The 21,091-nt window shown below is 41.5% G+C and overlaps 1 protein-coding gene across 1 annotated transcript in view; it reads right to left on the bottom strand.

Annotated features, from left to right (window-relative positions):
* LOC137324902 (testicular spindle-associated protein SHCBP1L-like) overlaps positions 1-21,091 on the bottom strand; it is a 42,512-nt gene that overhangs the window by 6,183 nt on the left and 15,238 nt on the right. The window contains exons 5-7 of the mRNA XM_067989594.1: positions 13,471-13,689; positions 6,671-6,776; positions 1,080-1,233 (exon numbers count right to left, since the gene is read on the bottom strand). Coding sequence (XP_067845695.1) covers positions 1,080-1,233; positions 6,671-6,776; positions 13,471-13,689 — 479 coding nt within the window. The remainder of the gene's footprint in view (positions 1-1,079; positions 1,234-6,670; positions 6,777-13,470; positions 13,690-21,091) is intronic.

Genomic DNA, 21,091 nt, shown 5'->3' with positions numbered 1-21,091 from the left:
AATTTGTGGCTGTGGATTGGTCACCCATTATTTACCCCTCCTGATTTTCCTCTTCACTGAATTCAATAGAATGGAACATCGAGTGGGGCGTATAACAGGCAGCTGATCCGCAACCGCCGGTTTTCCACCCACGCCTAAAGTGAAATTACGCCATGGTCTCTACTCCAATGCTCTTCTGCACCTCTTGGTGGTCGGCCAAGGATAGTACTGGTTGTGGTCCAGGATATGACTGCCCATCCCACCCTTTCTGAAGCAGAAGATGCATCGTCTTGGGAAGAACACAAGAGAGAAAAACTGGGGTTACAAAGAGGGTTATATACCCTCAAAGATAAGTCAGAGAACGAGACAGAATTTCATATAAATTATAATATGCCATTTAGCTCAACCAGTCTGATTTGGTGTTTATCCTCCATGCCTGCCATTTGCTATTAAAATTTCTTGAAAGTATAATTTATTCTTCGAAAGAACCTTGACTTTCAACATGTTAAATTATAGCATAGAAATTAATATTGGCATTCATAAAACATTCCTTTGCTATTTTATCAGCGGTGTTAGTCCATTTAAAATAAATGAGTTTAGTGTCTGCGTTAAAATAGAATGTGTTAAAAAAGGAATGTATATGAACGCATTGAGTGTTCATCCCTAATATCCCAACAATAATTTTGATGTTAAATTTACGTTAAGTCTGTCTAATTATTTAAGAGCTCAAAATCTACATAGTTAGGATTGGCTGCCAACAAGTGACAAAATCACCCAGATATAATGTTCTATTAAGAATTTTACACCGTTGAACTGCTGATCTTCCCGCAATTTGTTTTCATTTGGCAAAGGTTTTGTTTTGACCGGAGGAGGCAACAGGCACCTCAACAATGTAATGTACAAAAATTCAAAAGAAGTAGCACCTGAGCAGGAATATAACCAATGACCATGTTCAGTGGGAGCCTTCTATGTGGAAGTTGAACCTTCTCAAATGACAGACTATATCTAACATTCTTCCATATTTGTCAACCTCCAGATGCAATTAAGATTAAATCAAAATGGTGGTACAATAAGAATACATACATTGCTTCAAGGCATACCTCTAATAATGATATCATCCGTTAGCATTCCAAATCCTGAAGCATGATATTCTCCTGGAAAAATTACCACTGTATCACCACTGAAGCAATTATCCAGAGATGCATCTAAGTTGTCATGTTGCTGAATTAGTGTATTAGCAGAGAAATCCTTAACCTGCAGAAAGCAAGCATAACTGTAACCCAAATCAATATTTGTATTCAACATGAAAGTATTCTATTGTGGGATTAGGGATGGGCAATAAATGCCGACCTCGCCAGCGACGCCCACATCTCATGAACGAATAAATAAAAAAGATCAATAATGTCTTGTCATTTTCACTCCTATATTTGATACGAGGCAGCCATCAAATGAAGACATACTCCAAACATACTATGGACAAAGTAAATAATGCAATTGAGAAAATTGGAGCTGCCTATTTGTATGTGGAAGTGGAAAATGAAGAAGAATATTGGATTTTCTATTTTTGGGTACATCCTTCCTCATTCTTTGACTGAGGTTCAACGTCAAATACAAATATGACATTATGTCATCCACATGTAAATTCACCTGGACTGCCTCTAAGATTCTACACTGTCAATAGGTTACCTTCCTCCACTCTGCTGTATGTTATAGCCTTTTTCTACATCTTCTTCACGGTTTCTTTATGCAAATGAAAGTAGCACAAAAATTGATGTGGGATTCTGAGGATCTATATCTTTAAGCCTACTTGAAGCAAGAGCAGTACAGAAATGCTGATTATACTGAACCAGATCCAGACAATAATACTTAATGAAAGCCTGAACACTACTCCAGGTCACTGCAGATAGTCACCAGAGGACCCCTCCAAAAAATGGCCTAATAAAACTAAGGTCAGTGATGCTGGATGAATGCTTGAACTCAAAACTGCACAAAACTGAACTATTAAGAGAAAAGCAAGAATTGATTCTTTTTTTGGAAAACCCTGAGGTGATTTTCCTCCCCGTTTCCGACGTACTTATGGTGAGGAAAGTTTTCCAGTGAGGAAATATGGATGGAAGCCCTTTCCAGCACTTGTGCACTTTTATAAGGCTTCCCGCTGCGTTGTATCATGCTTCTGGAGCCAAACTGAGATCCGCCTACTGAATCATCACTGGCCTAATGGTTGGCTGCTCATACTCTACAGAAAGATCATGGGACTGAGGTGGCCCTTGTCTCATGTCAACTTGCTCCTTGGCAGCTTGGTGTCAACTTGCACGTTCCACTGGTGCAGTGCTATGAGAGGGGTGGCTGGATGCCTAGCATGAGCTGCTGTCCTGAGAGACAGCAGTATTGTGCAGCTGTCACTCCTGTATGACTTGGTCCCTGTCATCCTATTCACCACCACCATCATCATCCTGTGCTGCCCTTTACTTTGGTAGATCTGCAGGAAAAGAGAAACTAGCAGAGGGTGAGCTTCATCACTTGGAATTAAGGAGAGGGAGAAGATTTTGGAAAGTTGTGACTGTGTGGTGCTTCACGGGGATACCAGGGTGACAGTGTAGATGCTCAGTCAGTAACTTGGGGTGAGGTGTTTAAAGGTGGGAATGCCCCTCTGGTAGCCTGCCTCTTGCAGGCATTGTATGCCAATTTGTTCTGCAGGAAGATAGGGTAAATGAGGGTAAGGCAAGCCGTGCGTGCCAAGTAGGAAAGTGGGAGAGGTAAAGTAAGAGATGTGTGGGTATTAGGTTGCCAAAGTGGATGAAGAGGTTTTAGGATTGTGCATGTAAGTAATTGCTGTGAGGGGAACTGGGTAGCCATAATACAAGATGCTGAGTTGGAGCCCCTCTTAACCAGAGAGCACTGTGATGGGTTACATTGATTTACATATAATCTATAGCACAGAAATAGGCCATTCAACCCAAATGGTTTATGACAGTGTTTATACTCCAGACAAGCCTCTACCCACTCTAATAACCTCTTCCCCCCTGCTCTGTGTCTCTTCTCCCTCACGTATGCATCAAGCCTCTCCTTAAATGCATCAATGCTACCTGCTTCAATCCCTGCATGTGGTAGCGAGTTCCACATTCTCTCTACTCTGTGTAAAGATACACCTAAATTCTTTATTTGATCTGTTAGTGACTATCTTATATTTATGTCCCCTTGTTCTGGACTCACCCGTAATTGCACACAGTTTCTCCACATCCACTCTATCAAACCCCTTCATAATTTTAAAGACCTCTGACAGGTCTCCTCTTAGTCTTCTCTTTTCCAGAGAAAAGAGCCCCAGCCTGCTCAATCCTCCCTGATAGTTGCATCCTCCCAATTCTGTTAATATCCTTGTAAATCTTTTCTACACTTTCTCCGGTGCTTCAATATCCTTTTTGTAGTATGGAAACCAGAACTGCACACAGTACTCCAAGTGTGGTCTAACCAAGGTTCTAAATAAATTCAACATTAGCTCCCTGCTTTCTGTTCCTCCAGAAATAAACTCCAGTACTTTGTTTGCACTCTTTATAGCCTTATCAACTTATGTAGTTACTTTTAGTGATTTATGTATCTGTATTCTCAGATCTCTTTGCTCTTCTACCGCATTTAACTTCTTACCTTCCAAGGAATTGGTGGCCTCCATATTCCTCCTACCAGAATGAATTGCCTCACACTTCACTATATTGAATTTCATTAGCTATTTATCCGCCCACTCTGCATGCCTGTTTATGTCTTCCTGTATTTTGTTGCAGTCCTCCACATTATTATACCTCCTCAATTTGGTATCATCTGCAAATTTCAACACCCTACCTCCAATATCTGAGACCAAATAATATGTATATAAGGTGCGAGTCTGAAAGCTTCCCTTAACTCCTACCCTCTGTTTTGTAGCCATCTTTCAATCCATTCTGCTACCTGACTCCCGACACCACACTCCCTGTCCTTTGTCATGAGTCTCTTATGTGGCACCTTTTCGAAGGCCTTCTGAAAGTCCATGTATACCACATCAACTTCACTGCCCTTGTCTACTTTTTCTGTTACTTCTTCAACAATAATTACATTGCATTTATATAGCGCATTTAACATAGTAGAACGTCCCAAGGCGCTTCACAGGAACGTTATCAAACAAAATCTCGACACCTTCAAAGAATTCAATAAGGTTGGTTAAACATGACCATCCTTTTAAAAATTCATGTTGACCAGTTTTTATTACATTCTCTGCTTCCAGATGTTTTGTTATCTGATCATTTTTATCTAGTATTAGATCCAAAGAGGAGTCATATAAAGTTGCCAGAAAAAGTAGCAAGCCTGAGGATTGGGAGCAGTTTAGCTGGGAGCAGCAAAAAAGACCAAGAGATTGATTATGAGGGGAAAAATTGAGTATGAGAGTAAACTTACAAGGAACATAAAAGTGGACTGTAAAAACTTCTACAAGTAAGTAAAAAGAAAAAGATTTGTGAAGACAAATGTAGGTCCCTTACAGTCAGAGACAGGAGAATTTATAATGGGGAACAAGGAAATGGCAGAGCAATTAAACAAATACTTTGGTTCTGTCTTCACGGAAGAGGACACAAATAACTTCCCAGAAATGCTAGGGAACCAAGGGACTAGTGAGAAGGAGGAATTAAAGGAAATTAGTATTAGTAAAAAAAAGTGCTGGAGAAATTAATGGGACTGAAAGACGATAAATCCCCAGGGCCTGGTAATCTGCATCCCAGAGTACTGAAAGAGGTAGCCATGGAAATAGTGGATGCATTAGTTGTCATCTTCCAAAATTCTATAGATTACGGAACAGTTCCTGCAGATTGGAGGGTGGCAAATGTAACCCCACTATTTAAAAAAGGAGGGAGAGAGGAAACAGGGAACTACAGACCGGTCAGCCTAACATCAGTAGTAGGGAAAATGCTAGAGTCTATTATAAAGGATGTGATAACAGGACACTTGGAAAATATCAACGGGATTAGACAAAGTCAACATGGATTTATGAAAGGGAAATCGTGTTTGACAAACCTACTGGCGTTTTGTGAGGATGTAACTGGTAGAATAGATAAGGGAGAACCAGTGGATGTGGTTCATTTGGATTTTCAGAAGGCCTTTGATAAAGTCCCACAGAAGAGGTTAGTGTGCAAAATTAAAGCACATGTGATTGGTGGTAATATACTGGCATGGATTGAAAATTGGTTAACAGACAGGAAACAGAGAGTAGGAATAAATGGGTCTTTTTCGGGGTGGCAGGCAGTAACAAGTGGGATACTGCAGGGATCAGTGCTTGGGCCCCAGCTATTCACAATATATATCAATGATTTGGATGAGGGAACCAAATGTAATATTTTCAAGTTTGCTGACGACACAAAAGTAGGTTGGATTGTGAGATGTGAGGAGGATGCGAAGAGGCTACAAGGCCATTTAGACAAGTTCAGTGAGTGGGCAAATACATGGCAGATGCAGTATAATGTGGATAAATGTGAAGTTATTCACTTCGGAAGGAAAAACAGAAAGGCAGAGTATTATTTAAATGGTGATAGATTGGGAAATGTTGATGTACAAAGGGACCATGTGTCCTTGTACACCAGTCACTGAAAGCAAACATGCAGGTGCAGCAAGCGGTCAGGAAGGCAAACGGTATGTTGGCCTTCATTGCAAGAGGATTTGAGTACAGGAGCAAGGATGTCTTACTGCAGTTATACAGGGCCTTGGTGAGACCACACCTGGAGTATTGTGTGCAGTTTTGGTCTCCTTACCTAAGAAAGGATATACTTGCCATAGAGGGAGTGCAGCGAAGGTTCACCAGACTGATTCCTGGGATGGCAGGACTGATTGGCAGGAGAGATTGGGTCGACTCGGCCTGTATTCACTTGAATTTAGAAGAATGAGAGGGGATCGCATTGAAACGTATAAAATTCCAACATGGCTAGACAGACTGGATGCAGGAAGTGGGGGTCCAGAACGAGGGGTCACAGTCTCAGGATACTGGGTAGGACATTTAGGACTGAGATGAGGAGAAATTTCTTCACTCAGGTAAACCTGTGGAATTCTCTACCACAGAAGGCTGTGGAGGCCAAGTCACTGAATATATGTAAGAAGGAGCTAGATAGATTTCTAGACACAAAAGGCATCAAGGGGCATGGGGAGAGAGCGGGAATATGGTATTGAGATAGAGGATCTGTCATGATCATATTGAATGGTGGAGATGGCTCAAAGGGACGAATGGCCTACTCCTGCTCCTATTTTCGATGTTTCTATGTTTAATAAAGCTTCTATTAGCATTCCTACCACTGACGTTAATTTAACTGGTCTATAGTTCCCTGTAGACCAAGAATGGACCCAGATTTTTCCCTCCTTCCAGCCAAGGAGACCTAAGGCCAGGTGTAGTGCCCCTAACAACACCTCAGCTAATTAAGTGAAGGGGGGATTAAATCTGGGACCTGCTCATTCTGTATAGTTCAGCTTCACAAAGAATGGTACAAATAACAACTAAGTCATTAAGGGAGCTCCAGTAAAGAATTTAATTTTTTGCTTCTAACATTAACACTGCTGAATTATAAATGATGTAGATTCATCAGGGTTGTTACCTGACACTTGCATACAAAGTGATGGACAGGCAGATTTAAACAGTCAACTTAATAGTGAGTCTTTGCACTAAATAAAATAATCTGAAATAACTCACCATGTCAGCTGTCATCATTTTTGCCACAATATGAGTTACAATTTTTCCAGAAGGTCTTTGTCCTTTTCTGCGCCTCAATATTCGTGGAAAGAATGGTCCATGTGCTCTATTATTGACAAGAATAATAAACTTAAAGAACCGAATTCATTCTGTAACATTAAATAACTTTGTATTTAGATTTTCACATCATGGAAACACAGCATTCAATTCTATCAGAGATCCTTAATGGTGGTTAGCTCCTTTTGAGGAAACCTATATTAGTATTAAATTTGCCAGAGCATAAGTCTATCAGGATTATCAAAGGCCTTTTCAAAATGAATGATGCTAATGATAAAGTTGACACCTTGTTTATTTGCAGCTTTGTCTACAATATTGCAGACCAAAGATCTGATTGTTCTGTGTTTTTCCACACAATCCCTTGTCGTCAGCCTTGATAAGCCTATTCAGTAGCATAGTAGAATTATTCACATCAGTTGTTTTGAGGATCTGATAGAACTACAGTTTTTAAATAAAGTTGGGGTCTCCAAACAAATGTCTCGTCACCCCTGGTATTTGGATTAGCAGTGGACTCGATAATGCTGAAGAAAAGGAAGAGAAGAATAGAATCAGATAAGAAGACACCAAAAACTTGAAAATCTTGGGGTCAACTTCAGTCTCCCAGTGGGAAACCAGTGAGAGATGGACAGAGATAAACAGCCACCCAAAAGAGTCGGCAGGGGACCCGTCCCAATTTCTGAATTATCCTTTATTTGCATGGTTGAGGCAAGCTGCCAGCACGAAACGCAGTCTCTATTGGCAGCTCGCCAATTAAGAGGTGGTAAATCAGGCACTGCTGCAGGTTCTTGAGTGCCTGTAGCAGATTATAGGGGAGGTGCATTTTCTGTACCAAAAACATGGAAGCAATATAGTGGAGCTGCAGGAAGATGAGGGGACAAGAAGAGTTCCAACAGGTCCCCAAAATTTTCAGATACAGCCGTGGAGATGCTGGTGGAGCAAGTTCAAAATAGAAAGGAGGTCTTCTTCCCCACAGATGACCAGCAGCTCCCGAGGTAAATTGATAAATGGGCATGGCCAAAGGTGGCACATCTGAATGCAATCAACATTATCTCCAGGATCAAGCTGCAGTGCAAAAATAAATTTAATAAACTCACCAGAATGCCATGGTAATATTTCCCATCACATCTCTCCTACTTCCTGCACAGTCCTACCTTTGCCTCAGCATTATCAATACTTCCCTTCCCCACTTACCATGACTGCCCATAAGTCAACAAAGAAAACTACACATCACTTTCTTCCTGCTTGGACTCACCCTAAAAGCTGCTACTGCCCTCACAAAACCAATTCTCCCTCCTGACCATATTTGCTGGTTCTTCCTATCTCCTATGCTATCCTATCTTCCTATCTCCTATCTTCCTATGCTCTCTATGATAAGCTAGCTCATACATGGCAAAGGTTCAGGGCATATATTAACCCACTTCCACATCTTTTGCAGGAGAAGCTGCCACAGAGCAGGAAGGAGCCAACCAGCACAGGAGGAGACCCGGCCACACTACAAACACTCACCCCCATGAAAGAAGCTGTCATTCATATTAAAGGAAGATGAAAAGCAGTCAGCAATGGAGATGGCAAGGATAGATGTCTGGCACAGAAGGATTTGTTGGTATCTTTACTTCCTACTTAAATTTTTCAGTCACGCACTGAGCATGACAACTTGGTGGGGAACTGCACTCCCCCTGATCTGCTAGTGCTTACTCTCGCAACTACATCCTAACCCTTGCACCTCTCCCCTTTTTCTAGAAGTGTCACTTAGTAGTACCAAACAGACTGATGATGTAAACCATGATGATGATGCCGTCATTCGCTCTTACCCTAGGAAGCGTCAATGTAGAAATCATCATCCTGCATGACATACATAGTGAATTAGAGTGGAATGCACTGGGGGATTCACCAGGCATAGTGAGCAGGAACAGATGGAGGTGGCAAGGAAGTTAGTTTGTAGCCCTTTCTGTAAGCTAGTAGGCCTTAGTATGGCCAGTAAAACTACAGTGCTGTTTACAACCTTTGTGTGCAGTGTTCCTGTAGTAACTTGTGTTTGTGCAATGTTAATGATTATCAATTTTGGTATTTGGCAGATGCTGCTGATTGTAGGGTGGAAGGAGTGGGACATATGTTGGACATTGCTGTTAACGCAGGAGAGCTGAAGTTCTCTTCACTGAGCAATGCCGAACAGCTCTGACTGCAGGCAACTGTTGGACCTCTCCCACTTCCTCACCATCCTGTATGTCATTGGTATGCTATTAATGCTAAAGGCCCCTCTCCAATGGTGGCACCATGCGTTGTCCCTGTTGCAGAGCAAAGTTATGCAGTATACAGCAAACCACGGGGCTCTTTGTGGACTGTATTTCAGGAATCTAGACCTTTGTTTCAGGACTCCAGCTTAATGAGGGCTCCAGTTGACCCGTGGATCTGATTAAACTGGATTTCTGCGGTTGAGTGTGGGTTCCTAAGAGGAATTATAAGCTGTGTGCAGGGGATAGCCCTCATCTTCAAGCAGCCAACCTTTAACTTGCTGTTCAGGAGCAAACAGTGAGGAAATGGACAATCGATGCAATGTAAAAGCATTATGGCAGTTTCCAGGAAAGCGGGCATAAACCTGCGTCACACACTGGTTGCACATTAACAGAGTGGAAGCCCATGTAATTCATGAAATGGTCACTTTGAAGGTGCCCGCATGGCGACATGGGTGCAGTCAATGACAATTTGAACTTGGGGGAATTCTGCAACCTGTGTGAACCCCAGAGTCCTATCCTGCTGCTTCTGGATGTCCATGGAAAAAGTGATGAATGTATTTGTTCTAGCAAACAAGGCATCAGTCACCTGTTTAGTAAAAGAATGGATTGCAGACTGATTGATGTTACTGATTTCTCACGTGGCAGCCTGGATGGAGCCAGAGGCAAAGAAGTTTAGGGCTGCAGTGACCTTGATTGTCACTGACTTCCTACAGAATCAAAGCCTTCTTATACACTGTTCCTCAGAGAGCTGCAGGTGTGTTGTTCTGGATCCATGAACTCTGTTGAAAGGGTAAGGATTGTTCTGAGAATGCATCCTTCTATTTGCGCACTCCAGCTACTGCTCTGTTTGCTCCTTTTTCCTCCTTCCTCCACCCTGAGTAGGATTCCTAGAAGGTGCCACATCAAGAAACAATTGCAATGCCAGAAGCCGCTTAATAGATCACAACATACAATAGCAACTAAAAGCACTTTCAAATCATTAAGGGTCAAAAAACACAAAAGGTACTACAAGAAAAATGTTTCCAAAAGCTCTAGAAAGCTTTACCTGAGAACAGCTGAGGATCCCTTTAAATAACATTCAAAATGGTCACTTCAAGGCTTTTACTGCCCTTAGTTGATAGGCAGAAGCAGGAAGTGGTGTTAGTCAGGTAGTAAGGTTGGAAAATAGCGTCGTTGTCGTAACGACATTAATTGACTCTGACTTGAATATATTCATGAAGTTCCCACCTGTTTCAGAGGGTATCTCTGGCCACCAGCAATTATGTCCCCCAGAAAATCAGGGCATCTGTAAAAGCAGCGGTAAATGGACGGCAGGAACAGGCATTTTATTTTCCGTCTGCTATCGCCCTGTTTTTGAGCACAAACAGGACAGTAAGAAGATAAAAATTGTTCCTTCCCCCAAACTTGGAATATTATTGGCAGAAACTGAAGAACAAATGCAAAGAAAAGCAGACATCAACAACAAAATTGGGCATCGTCAGGTTAAAGCTCTCTTTGATAAAAACTAAAATCATGACTGTTAGAACTAATGTTAACATCAAGATCAGAGGAACGGCATTACAGAATGCAGACTTCTTCATGGAAATATATAATATGGGCCTATACTCTCTGGAGTTTAGATGAATGAGAGGTGATCTCATTGAAACATATGAGATTCTGAGAGGGCTTGACAGGGTAGATGCTGAGAGGCTGCTTCCCCCTGGCTGAGGAGAGTCTGGAACTAGGGGGCACGGTCTCAGGATATGGGGTCGGCCATTCAGGACCGAGACGAGGAGGAATTTCTTCACTCAGAGGGTTGTGAATCTTTGGAATTCTCTACCCCAGAGGACTGTGGATGCTCAGTAGTTGAGTATATTCAAGACTGAGATTGATAGATTTTTGGACTCTAAGGGAATCAAGGGAAATGGGGATCGGGCGAGGAAGTGGAGTTGAAGTCAAAGATCAGCCATGATCTTATTGAATGGTGGAGCCAGCTCGAGGGGCTGTATGGCCTACTCCTGCTCCTTTTTTTATGTTCTTATGTTATATTCTTATATGCAGCAATGCTAATATCGGAAAAGAGTTATCAGCTAGAGTTGACAAAGCTTTTAACAAACTGAATAACATCTGGAATAATACTAGACTAACCCTCAAAACAAACATCAAACTATATAGGACTGAAACCTGATCAATTACAAAAGGATATTGAGAAGAACCGTAATACTTCAACATCAAATCTCTTCCCAATGTTCTCAGAATCAGCTGGAAGATATGTTATAAACAGGATAGTCAGAGAAAGAACAAAGCAGCTGCTCGTACTCAATTTGCAACCCAAAAATGTCTCAGCTGACAAGGCTATGCGCTCAGGATGCAAAATTTCACAACACTGTATGAAGTCCTGAAATGATAGCCAAATAGAAAAGGAAGAATAGAAGGTCAAGAATAATCTGGCATAACAATGTGGAGAAGGAGCTTACAATCACAGCTCAGAAACAAGCATTCGTCCCATCAAGTCTGTGTCAGTAATTTTCTTCAAATAAGCCACCTACTCTTATCCCACTCTCTTGCCCACTCACCATACCCTTTGATGTTCCTCTTTTTCAAGTAACTATCTAATTCTCTTTTAAAATGATTTATGGACTCTGCTTCAACAATTGCGATGGCAGCTTCTAGAAGGGGAACAGTTGCTGTAACTAACCAAAACCAAGCAAGAATGGAAAAGGCTGCTGTTGGCCTTACATGTGTGGTGTACTACAGGAACTGTAGGCAGACATCATGCAAATGTGTGACTTACAGGTTTTTTACTTATACAAGAATTGCCTTGTACTTTTTAAAAATTAATATCTTTGTAAAGTCAATATAAACATTAAAATAAATAGTTACCCCCATCCTAGGTAGCTAACAGAATTTTCATTTAGCATTTTAGTCTCCAACAGAGTAAAATGAAAGCATCTACACAACTGCAATAAACATCTGAATTTGCAAGACATTTGATTTAATATTCAAAATGATATACCTTTAGAAAATAAATCAATTTTTAATCCCAAACAAAAATTGCCACACAGGACGAGAAAAAAAATCTGAATTTAAGCTCTGAACATGGAAAACAAATGAAACAAATCAATTTTTAATGCTTGATTTGTTGCTAGCGCTTAGAAAGATTCAGCATAATGTTTATACAATAGATTAGCCCCCAAATCAATGGGTACAATCCCCACAAGTGACCACCAGAACTTTTTAATGATGTGATAGTGTCTTGAGAGAGCACGCAGGGCTGTCAAATGAATCAAAAAACATGATGTCAAAATCATGCTGCAAACAGTACAACTTTGAATGCACTCAAGACAGCGAGAGCAGAAATAAGCAACCACTTAAAAACAAATTTTAAAATTGAAAATCCCCTTTCATACTAAACAATAACATTTAGAATAAAACATATCAGTATTAGAACTACAAAGTAGATGATGCACTCAACTTTCAAATCGACAAATTTCACTGGCTCTACCAGTATCACCGCAGAATGAGATTCAGGAAATACAACAAATCAAACCAAACTCTCGAAATGGAAAATAAGACCAACCTCCACAACAATATAGAACCACTACTGTTGGAAAACAACCGACACAGACGCACAAAACACTTAAAAACAAGAAACTACACTGCGCCCTCACAACTACAAGCACTGATATAGACGAGGTTGAAGAACACAACTTGTCTGCAGAAGACTGCAAAGACCCATGTGCAAAAGTATAGCAAAAAAATAAGAACTCCTTTGTCAAATCATTCAAAAAATATTTATTTTCTATAAGCTGCTGCCTGTTTTGGATAAGGATTGGGGTCTGGCATCTGCCTACCCCAACATAAGCACAGATTCTTTTAAGGATTACCAATAGGATGGCAAATAAAGACTTTTGTACATATTGAAATTAACTATATAACTGGTATAAAGATACATTCATGATGTATCACAGTTTACATCAAAAATAATTTAAAAATATAACAGCTAAGTTAGTGCTATGTTAAAAGTACAGGTTTGGAAAAATTGGGATATTGCCTATACCCACCATTTTAAATTTTCAGTTCAAAGTTAATATATGCAGACTCATATTTCAAAGTGGGAGAAGTGCCCACTTTGGTAAATAAGATAAACCATTGCAGGGAGATGTACCAGAATTGTAGAATGCAGTTGATGCTTACAATTTCCCACATTGTGAGTTTCCATTGTTGTTTGGGCTGTCAGGAAGAGGTGACTATCAAACAAGGATGAGAGATAAAACTGGCGGGGTTTCCCAAGCAGCTGTCGAGCACATAATTGGCCAATTCAAGAGTAAAATTATCATTGGATTGAAATCAGACCATTTGATTTCAATTCACACAGGTAACTGAATGGTGCCTAGTAAGAAAAGGCTAAGGAAGAGAGGAAAAATTATATGTGGGATGGGGGAGAGAAATTATGCAGTAAACCTTCAACATGATATAATTTAGCATTAAATGTTACATAATGAAGATGATCCATTTTGATGCTATTACCTAAGACGCAAATCTTCCCAGATTTTTAACAGTCCACAAATCATTAGGATTTCATAATATTTTTTCCAACATTCCACTGCTTCAGCTGCCGATGGGTCCTCTCTGATATTGCTTTGGTACTCTATCAGCTCCACGCGTTTGTTCCTATATTTTTCCAGTGTTCTTTTGAAACGTTGGCCTACAGGGCCCGGTATCGTTCCATCTTGAATGTCATAAAATCTAAGAATGTTAAAGAAAATAAGCAAATGAATACATGAAACAAAACTACTTAATATACTACAGTAGTTTAATAATAGTTTGGTAAAGTCTGCTACCTATTGTATAACCTCTAACCATGAATGGCATTCTCCACCTGCTAGAATATTTTAAAATAAACTTTTAGGCAGAATCACAATTCAGTTAATGGAATACTAGTCTTCAACAGCAGTCATTAACCCTTTCATTGATTTATATCTCGTACAGATATGAACATAAGTATGTAATGAGAAAAGGTAATTCAACCATGCTGTTATCAAGGGACCACATAGAACCTAAATCATCATGAATGTTCCCAAACTAAATTTCCTGAGTGAGGTGAGTAACAGATAAACCATTAAGAGGAAAACTTGATGAAATTATTCCCCATCCGAATGAGCTAAACTTTCATGATATCAATTAGACATTAGAATTCAGATTATTCATTCCATTCCAGACAGCATTAATGGTCCCAGGAGGACTAAAGTAATAGTGTTCTGTACATTATTTGACCATCTATGTCTACAGCCATCTCTATAATTCTTCAATCGCTTTGTTTATGCAGCATGTTTAAATGGTGCTAATCTACAAAGTTTTAACTATTTTCAATGGGAGTCCACTACACACAATCTGTGGCAAAAAACATTTAAAATATTTTCCTCAACAATTTTCTCTCCTCCCTTGAAGATGTTGGGGATAATTTTCACCACTTGGATGATAAATGTAAATGAAAATTGGATGGGTTCTCTAACGGATGGGCAATTTTTCATGTATTAGCCTTTACAATGAGTGTCAGCAGGCTTTACAATGTCAAAGACACTGCAGCTGAGCCCAATTCCGTTCTCACCTGATGTCCACGCATGTGCACTTTTAGAAAGGGATCAAGAGCAAAAATCCCAACTGATTTTCTCCGCCTTAACCTATGGGCAGCACCCCTACTATCACTGTGGCTGAAATGAGCTCACTCAGCACAAACCGAGGATGGAGCCTTCCTGATCTCTATGATTCAATTGCCCACTTGAAAAATTTGGTAAGTCATCGAAGAATGTAAAACATTTCTTCTAATTGTACTTGTATCCTTAAGTCCAGCGATGACAGTTTAAATTGTTACATCCATATTATCCACACTACACTGAAGAATACAAAATGTTACCTTTTTACAACTCTTGACTTTGAAATTATACTTACTCCTGTATATAAAAAAAATGAAATGGCTGACAAAATAATATTCTATTGAAGAGTACATACATTCAGTCGATTATGCAATTCAGTGAAATTCAAAAAAGTTCCAGATGGAAGTCAAAATTTGAACATCGTTTTGGAAAATCTAAGAAAAACAAATTATATACAGGAGTTCCTGTTCTGGTTATACAAAAAAGTTACACTTCCTCCATGGTTTCAAGCCCTCCAATGATCCGGTTGACTTCAAAAAGTCAAATATGGAGAAAGGAGCCTCACAATCTTGGTGTGTTTATTCCTCGTATACGTGAAGAGAAATGCTGCTTCTCTAGCCTGCCTTTGAATGCTTTCAAAAGAAGTCAATGTCTGTGACAATGAAAGAAGGCAATTAACCAAGTATGTCCGGTCACAAATTCTTTTGCCATGTTCAAGCAGAAGTTGAATGTAATTTTCTGCAGGCAATTTTTTTTCTTTTGCCAATTTTCTCCACTGCTGAAGTCAGTGAATATTACTGGGAGGCAATTCCATAGGCACTGGGAACCCTTGCCCAAGTGGCCATCCTGCATGTGCGGGTATTTCTTTTAACAGAATGTAACAATTTGCTAGCATGGCATTATGACATGAAAGATAATTTTCTTGCATGGCTCCCATCCTTTCCTGGCTGTATAATACTGCCTTTCTAGTTATTCCAGTTGACTTCATCCATATTTGTTTTAGTTTTGAATGCACTTTGGTGTCCTGTGTTTTCCAGTTTTGATGAATTCAATCTGTAAACAGTAAAGTTCCTGAGTCAAAGGTGCTTTCTTTTAAGAACGAGATGTGCCTGGAATTTGAAATCCTCGCAACCCTTAAAGATTTTGTTTAAGGTTGGGTACCATACTTTTTCAGTTATGTGACATAGTACAAATGGTCCAATACCTCCTTTGTGCAGATTGATGAAAAGCTTTGAAGAAGAACAGTGTCTGCCCATAAAGGCAGGGATCCTTTTTTCCTAATCTGTTCATCAGCGATGCCAAGCACAACTCTGTACTATGTCAATGCTCTGAAGTGTCTGTCTTTCTCAGTATAGACTTCCTAAGAGAACTCAGTCACTGAGAAAAAAATCATGTAAACTACTGTTTGCTTCACAAAGCATGTGAATTCTGATCATCAACCTCTTGTAGTTATAGGCTTTATAGCAAACATTCCATTCTTCAACATTATTCTTTTATTGAAGGAACACATGTTTGTGGGTGAGAGCACACAGATTTGTTTTACCGGAGGAAACTTTCATCAAATTACAGACTTGTTAATTATGATCAAATTGTGATTTTACGTCCTTTATGATCAGCATTGTGAAAGAGTCCAAACAGGATCTTATGGCAGTCCTTATTCACAATGCTGCCAAAGATAAGGTTGTGAGAGATTCATTTGTAGACCAGTACAGTACAGTAACTCCTGTAGTTTCACCACAAGACCCATCCAATCCGGCCAATTACCGCCCCATCAGTATACTCTCAATCATCAGCAAAGTGATGGAAGGTGTCATCGACAGTGCTAGCAAGCGGCACTTACTCACCAATAACCTGTTCACCGATGCTCAGTTTGGGTTCCGCCAGGACCACTCGGCTCCAGACCTCATTACAGCCTTGGTCCAAACATGGATAAAAGAGCTGAATTCCAGAGGTGAGGTGAGAGTGACTGCCCTTGACATCAAGGCAGCATTGGACCAAGTGTGGCACCAAGGAGCCCTAGTAACATTGAAGTCAATGGGAATCAGGGGGAAAACTCTCCAGTGGCTCGAATTATACCGAGCACAAAGGAAGATGGTAGTGGTTGTTGGAGGCCAATCATCTCAGCCCCAGGGCATTGCTGCAGGAGTTCCCCAGGGCAGTGTCCTGGGCCCAACCATCCTCAGCTGCTTCATCAATGACCTTCCCTCCATCATATGGTCAGAAATGGGGATGTTCGCTGATGATTGCACAGTGTTCAGTTCCATTCGCAACCCCTCACATAATGAAGCAGTCCGAGCCCGCATGCAGCAAGACCTGGACAACAGCCAGGCTTGGGCTGATAAGTGGCAAGTAACATTCGCGCCAGACAAGTGCCAGGCAATGACCACCTCCAACAAGAGAGTCTAACCACCTCCCCTTGACATTCAACAGCATTACCATCGCCGAATCCCCCACCATCAACATCCTGGGGTCACCATTGACCAGAAACTTAACTGGACCAGCCATATAAATACTGTGGCTACAAGAGCAGGTCAGAGGCTGGGTATTCTGCAGCGAGTGACTCACCTCCTGACTCCCCAAAGCCTTTCCACCATCTACAAGGCACAAGTCAGGATGGAATACTCTTAACTTGCCTGGATGAGTGCAGCTCCAACAACACTCAAGAAGCTCGACACCATCCAGGACAAAGCAGCCCGCTTGATTGGCACCCCATCTACCACCCTAAACATTCACTCCCTTCATCACCGGCGCACCGTGGCTGCAGTGTGTACCATCTACAGGGTGCACTGCAGCAACTCGCCAAGGCTTCTTCGACAACACCTCCCAAACCCGCTACCTCTACCACCTAGAAGGACAAGAGCAGCAGGCACATGGGAACAACACCAAGTCACACACCATCCTGACTTGGAAATATATCGCCGTTCCTTCATCGTCGCTGGGTCAAAATCCTGAAACTCCCTTCCTAACAGCACTGTGGAAGAACCTTCACTACATGGACTGCGGCGGTTCAAGAAGGCGGCTCACCACCACCTTCTCAAGGGCAATTAGGGGTGGGCAATAAATGCCGGCCTCGCCAGCGATGTCCACATCCCATGAACGAATAAAAAAAAAAAAATTATAGCTTAAAAAAAACCTTCTAATTCTTTCACTCACTTAAGTGAGACAATGAAGGGACAGTATCCGCAGGTTGGCAGATGAACTGGAAAGAATACTGATTTATCTCTTTCACAATTACACAAAATTTATCATTTAAACAAAACATCATGATAATCTGTAGTGGAGCAGTCCCACCTTTGAGGCTGGTTTGTCTTCAAATTTAGAATACTAGTAAAGTACGTCACTCCATTCATTTAAACTGTTATCAACAGCAATGTTTCATTCCTATAGACTGCTGCCTCAGCCCTTGTGTGTACTATTTTCATCTCATTAACCATCAGTGCAACTTCTATCGCTGAAGCTCCATATCCTAGCTTGCCCTAATGTTCTTCATTTACATTCCTGAATTTAACTTCTTACTCTACGTCCCTTACAATAGTTACACCTCCTTCTCCCTCCATCCTATTCAGTATCCTCTGATAATCATCTGAAACTCAAGAAGTTAAAAGAAACAAATTATGTGGACCTGAACATACCCAGATGCACAGTGCTTTATGTGCCTTTGCACAAGGCATCACATGAAAGCTGTATATAACAGCAGACAGGCACATACATCTATATAGTCACAACAGGATACAACCACATGATCTATGAAACAGACCATATCATGCACTAACATAATGGGCATTTGACCCATAGAGCCTGTTCCTTCTACAGACAATGTATAATTGATCCATTATGGACTCTACCCAATTTATTTAAGCTCCTGTGCAATGGTCGTGCAAAATTTCTCCCTGCTACCTAAACACAATCAAATAAAATTCCAAAATATCTATCTATTATTCAACCTGATTGATGGTTTCCCATGGAATTACATTTCCATGTTCACAGGAGCTCAGGTCTCAATTCTGTTCCACAGATCACTTACTTATCTCTATCAATACTTACCCTTTTAAACTTCAATCCCACTCCTAACCAGATATTGATTCAACTCTTTTTAATGGTATTAATCATTACATCATTAACAGCTTTTGCTCAGTCCGTACTACATATTCACAAACTGTGGGAAAAAATATTTCATTTGTGGTTTGGACTTGTTTGAGGCTTGTACTTCTTGCCTATATTTTACAATCACAGTCAAAGTTAAATAGCCTGTTCCCAAGTGTTTTAAAGGCTTAAATCATCTCTCTTCTTAAATGTATTTTTTTTTATTTCAATTCGCTGAGTCTCTCTTCATAGCTCAGGGATCTAAATCCTGGAACTAACCTCGTCACTTTCCTCTGAACCCTCTTGAATACATCAATGTACCTTTGAAGACAGAACATCCAACTTAGCACACAATCTTCCAATGTAGCCTCACCAATGCACTACACAAGGTTAGATTAATTTGTTTCTACTTATAATCAAATACATTTGAGTTGCATGCAGTACTTGATGTGTCTTGTTGGGAACAGCTTGACAATGACTGGATACTTTCAAATGTAAGGAATCTTACAACACCAGGTTATAGTCCAACAGTTTTATTTGAAAATCACAAGCTTTCGGAGCTTTCCTCCTTCATCAGGTGTGTGAAGGTTTCCATAAAAGCACCGCATATATAGTCACAGAACAATGCCTGGTGATTTCAGATAATCTTTCCAACTGCCTGTTATCACACCTCTGCATGCATGGTGTTCAGACAGGGGAACATTACACCCAAGACCACTGAATACGCAAGCGGTCAGATTACAAAGACAGACAGAGAGAGAGAGACAAAGAATGGCCAGTTCTATTAAAAACAGATAACTTTTTTTTCCTCCTGGTGGGGTTACATGTAGCGTGACCTGAACCCAAGATCCCGGTTGAGGCCGTTCTCATGGGTGCGGAATTTGGCTATCAATTTCTGCTCGACGATTTTGCGTTGTCGTGTGTCTCGAAGGCCGCCTTGGAGAACGCTTACCCGAAGATCGGAGGCTGAATGTCCTTGACTGCTGAAGTATTCCCCGACTGGGAGGGAACCCTCCTGTCTGGTGATTGTTGTGCGTGTCCGTTCATCCGTTGTAGCAGTGTCTGCATGGTCTCGCCAATGTGCCATGCTCCGGGGCATCCTTTCCTGCAACGTATGAGGTAGACAACCTTGGCCGAGTCACAGGAGTATGAACCATGTACCTGGTGGGTGGTGTCCTCTCGTGTGATGGTGGTATCTGTGTCGATGATCTGGCATGTCTTGCAGAGGTTGCCGTGGCAGGGTTGTGTGGTGTTGTGAACGCTGTTCTCCTGAGAGCTGGGTAATTTGCTGCGAACAATGGTCTGTTTGAGGTTGGGTGGCTGTTTGAAGGCGAGTAGTGGAGGCAATCTCCAGACGCCATCCTACAACTCATCTCCAGCCAACAGCCAATCTCCAGACGCCATCCTACAACTCATCCACTTCATCCTGGATCACAATGTCTTCACCTTCGATAACCAGTTCTTTACCCAAATACACGGAACAGCCAAGGGGACCAAATTCGCACCCCAATACGCCAACATTTTCATGCACAAGTTCGAGCACGACTTCTTCACTGCACAGGACCTCCAACCAACGCTATACACCAGATACATCGACGACATTTTCTTCCTAAGGACACACGGCGAAGAATCACTGAAGAGACTACACGATAACATCAACAAGTTCCATCCCACCATCAAACTCACCATGGACTACTCCTCAGAATCGGTTTCTTTCTTGGACACATGAATCTCCATCAAAGATGGGCACCTCAGCACCTCACTCTACCGCAAGCCCACGGACGACCTCATGATGCTCCAATTTTCCAGCTTCCACCCTAACCACGTCAAAGAGGCCATCCCCTATGGACAGGCCCTGCGAATACACAGGATCTGCTCAGACAAGGAGGAACGTGATGGACACCTACAGACGCTGAAAGACGCCCTCGTAAGAACGGGATATGACGCTCGACTCGTCGATCGACAGTTCCGACAGGCCACAGCGAAAAATCGCATAGACCTCCTCAGAAGACAAACACGGGACACAACCAACAGAGTACCCTTCGTCGTCCAGTACTTCCCCGGAGCGGAGAAACTACGCCATGTTCTCCGCAGCCTTCAACATGTCATCGATGACAACGAACACCTCGCTAAGGCCATCCCCACGCCTCCACTACTCGCCTTCAAACAGCCACCCAACCTCAAACAGACCATCGTTCGCAGCAAATTACCCAGCTCTCAGGAGAACAGCGTCCACGACACCACACAACCCTGCCACGGCAACCTCTGCAAGACATGCCAGATCATCGACACAGATACCACCATCACACAAGAGGATACCACCCACCGGGTACATGGTTCATACTCCTGTGACTCGGCCAACGTTGTCTACCTCATACGTTGCAGGAAAGGATGCCCCGGAGCATGGTACA

The sequence above is a fragment of the Heptranchias perlo genome, chromosome 9, assembly GCF_035084215.1.
Source record: "Heptranchias perlo isolate sHepPer1 chromosome 9, sHepPer1.hap1, whole genome shotgun sequence".
Classification (NCBI taxonomy): Eukaryota; Metazoa; Chordata; class Chondrichthyes; order Hexanchiformes; family Hexanchidae; genus Heptranchias; species Heptranchias perlo.
The sequence above is the reverse complement of the archived record's forward strand: the minus strand, read 5'-3'. Positions and strand labels throughout refer to the sequence as shown.